Source organism: Triticum dicoccoides, chromosome 2B, assembly GCF_002162155.2.
Source record: "Triticum dicoccoides isolate Atlit2015 ecotype Zavitan chromosome 2B, WEW_v2.0, whole genome shotgun sequence".
In the NCBI taxonomy this organism is placed as follows: domain Eukaryota; kingdom Viridiplantae; phylum Streptophyta; class Magnoliopsida; order Poales; family Poaceae; genus Triticum; species Triticum dicoccoides.
The window spans coordinates 677,762,640-677,765,188 of record NC_041383.1 but is presented as its reverse complement, the minus strand read 5'-3'; the positions used below and the strand labels follow the sequence as shown (position 1 = coordinate 677,765,188).

General features: G+C 50.2%; 1 protein-coding gene across 1 annotated transcript; it reads right to left on the bottom strand.

Moving 5' to 3' along the window:
• Window positions 1–290: 290 nt before the first annotated feature.
• LOC119368294 (transcription factor MYB41-like) lies at window positions 291–1,624 on the bottom strand. The gene is made up of 2 exons (XM_037633591.1): window positions 1,263–1,624; window positions 291–1,099 (listed from the first exon to the last, which is right to left on the bottom strand). Exons 1-2 carry the CDS (start codon window positions 1,532–1,534, stop codon window positions 400–402), a joined length of 972 nt encoding a protein of 323 aa, XP_037489488.1. The 5' UTR covers window positions 1,535–1,624; the 3' UTR covers window positions 291–399.
• Between the last annotated feature and the right edge of the window lie 925 nt (window positions 1,625–2,549).

Genomic DNA, 2,549 nt, shown 5'->3' with positions numbered 1-2,549 from the left:
GCCTATGCGTTTTGACTTGTCTGCAATCTCACTGTAGTTGCCGATTGGCAACATGTTAATTGCTTGGTTATGTGCACCGGTTGATGCAGAGGCCGAGAGTAATCCTCCTTTTTGAAAAAAAAAACATGTTAATTGACAATGGAAAGTATATATCACCAGTCACATCAAATCAGCAATTGACAACCTTCAATTACACTGACAAAAACCAAATCTATTGCAAGAATCATAATAAAAACACAAACAAATCAATGCATGTTTTATCATCTCATCTAAACCTCTATGATGGATCTAACACTGCATCTGCATGTACCAGGCCTGGTTGCATGAAGTTCAAACGTTATAGGTTATGTACAGAACTATCATACACAACACATATCTATTTCGATCTGGAGAAAGAAACTATAGACGGTAGCCGTCATCAAGTAGCTCCTTCCAGAAAGAATCGCTCTCCAGGGAGCATAGATTGGGTAGTTGTAGTTCCATGGGCTCCATCGAGCCGGCGAACTCCTGCACCGGCAGCATGTCAACCGCTGGTGCAACATCATGAGATGCGAATGCAGCAGTAGTGTTGCAGAGATGGTCCGCTGGTTCAGCTGCTGCAAAGGAGCTCGTTCCAGGTGACATGTCATTGATCAGCTGCCTCTGCACCACGTCTTGCTCTGCAAAATTGGAGGTGTTGCAGAGGTAAGCAGGCTGCATGCAGTTCGCCCCAGACAACATGTTCAGTTGGTCCTGGAGCAGGTGGCTTGGAACGATGCTGCTGCTTGCGTTCAGCACTGAGTTTGCGGCAGCTAGGTTGGCGATGAGGTTAGTTGCGTCGTTGTTGGAGCCTATGGTCTGGAGGAGCTGCTGCAGAAGCTGCGCCTGCCTGAGTGCGCCGGTGTCTAGGCCTCCGATGCTCGCGGCCGCCGCCGCCCATAGGAGTGCCTCGGGCAGGAGCGAGGCGGAGGCGCCGTCAAGGTGGTGGTCGGGTGGCAGCTGCTGGTGCGTGGCGGGGTCGATCCCCATGCGCAGGAGCTTCTTGCGGATGTGCGTGTTCCAGTAGTTCTTGATCTCGTTGTCCGTCCGGCCCTCCAGGTGCGTCGCGATCGTCGCCCACCTAACGTCCACCAAGAAATTATCCATGCATGTCAGTGTCACTTCAAGACTAACAACTATGCAAAAGCCAACGGTGAAGAAATTGACAGTGCATGGCGGCTAAGCTGTTGTGCGAGTGGTGGTTTCTGGAGTAGTTGGATTTGGACGTGGACTAGGTACGTTACCTGTTGCCGAGGCCGGCGTGGAGGGTGATGATGAGGCGCTCCTCGTCGTCGGAGAAGTTGCCGCGCTTGATGTCGGGACGGAGGTAGTTGGTCCACCGGAGGCGGCAGCTCTTACCGCAGCGGTTCAGCCCGGCGGCCTTGGGCAGGCCGCGCCAGCTGCCGACGTTCCCGCCGCGCTTCTGGATGTGCTCCACCAGCGTCTTGTCTTCCTCCTCCGTCCATGGCCCCTTCTTCACGCCGGCGTCGTGGCAGCAGCACGGCGACCTCCCCATCACAATTTTTTTTCTTCCTGACGGCGACCTCCTCTGCTAGAAAGCTAGGTTCGATCGGGCTCGGGCGCTGTGATAGTCTGATAGATGCGGTGGTCAGAAGCAAGCTAGGTATACGACTATGTTTCTTATCTTCCTCGGGCTGCTGGTATATATAGATCGTGGTCGTGGTGCAGACGGGATAGCAGTCGCTCCGTCGTACCCCATGACGGGACTTTGCGAATTTTCCTTCCATTCTGCTGTCGTGGCCATTACTATCCAACAGTTTGTGTATGTCCGATACTCTAAACAAAAGGCGTGCGTACGATACAAGTCAAAGAGGGTAGTTGCTCCGGAGATCTGGCCACGTAAGACCAGATATATACTCCGGCATGCTGCACTTCACACACGGTCCACTTGGGTGTACGCATATCACGAGGCAGGCAACAAGGAAAATGATAGAGCGGCAGCCAACAAGTGGTAGGCTGCGGTATATAGAAGATGTACTGTCTACGAGGACCATCTATGTAGTGTAGCACCTCTAATTCAGGATCTGGTTAGTTAAGTACGCTACTTCCTTCATTTTGGGGTGGGTAGCGCTCGTGCCACGGTAGAATGCAATACCTGGAGCTATCGTCAAAGGAGGCACCTTCGGAGTGCTGATCCGGGCTCTCACCCGCAGAACACTGTTTATTCGAGAGAGAAAAAACCTGCAGAACACTGTTTACCCATGCCTTTGGTATTTTGATCAAACTGGGTCCTCGTTTTGGTCTCTTGAGACACTACTAGCTACTAGCTACTCTAACTAATCCTGTTGGCGGCTTTGAGGTTTCGGCAAATGATTTGGCCTACGAATTTGGTGAAGAATCCACTTATAATATTGATAGAAAACTGCACTCCTTCAAGTTAAGAAAACATGGCATATTAGTTTTTTTCTGTCTCAAATCAAAGGTCATAAACTCTAACCATTTTTTAGTAAAAAGTTATCAAAACCTACAATATCATCAGTATAACTATATTCATTGTCAAATATATGTAT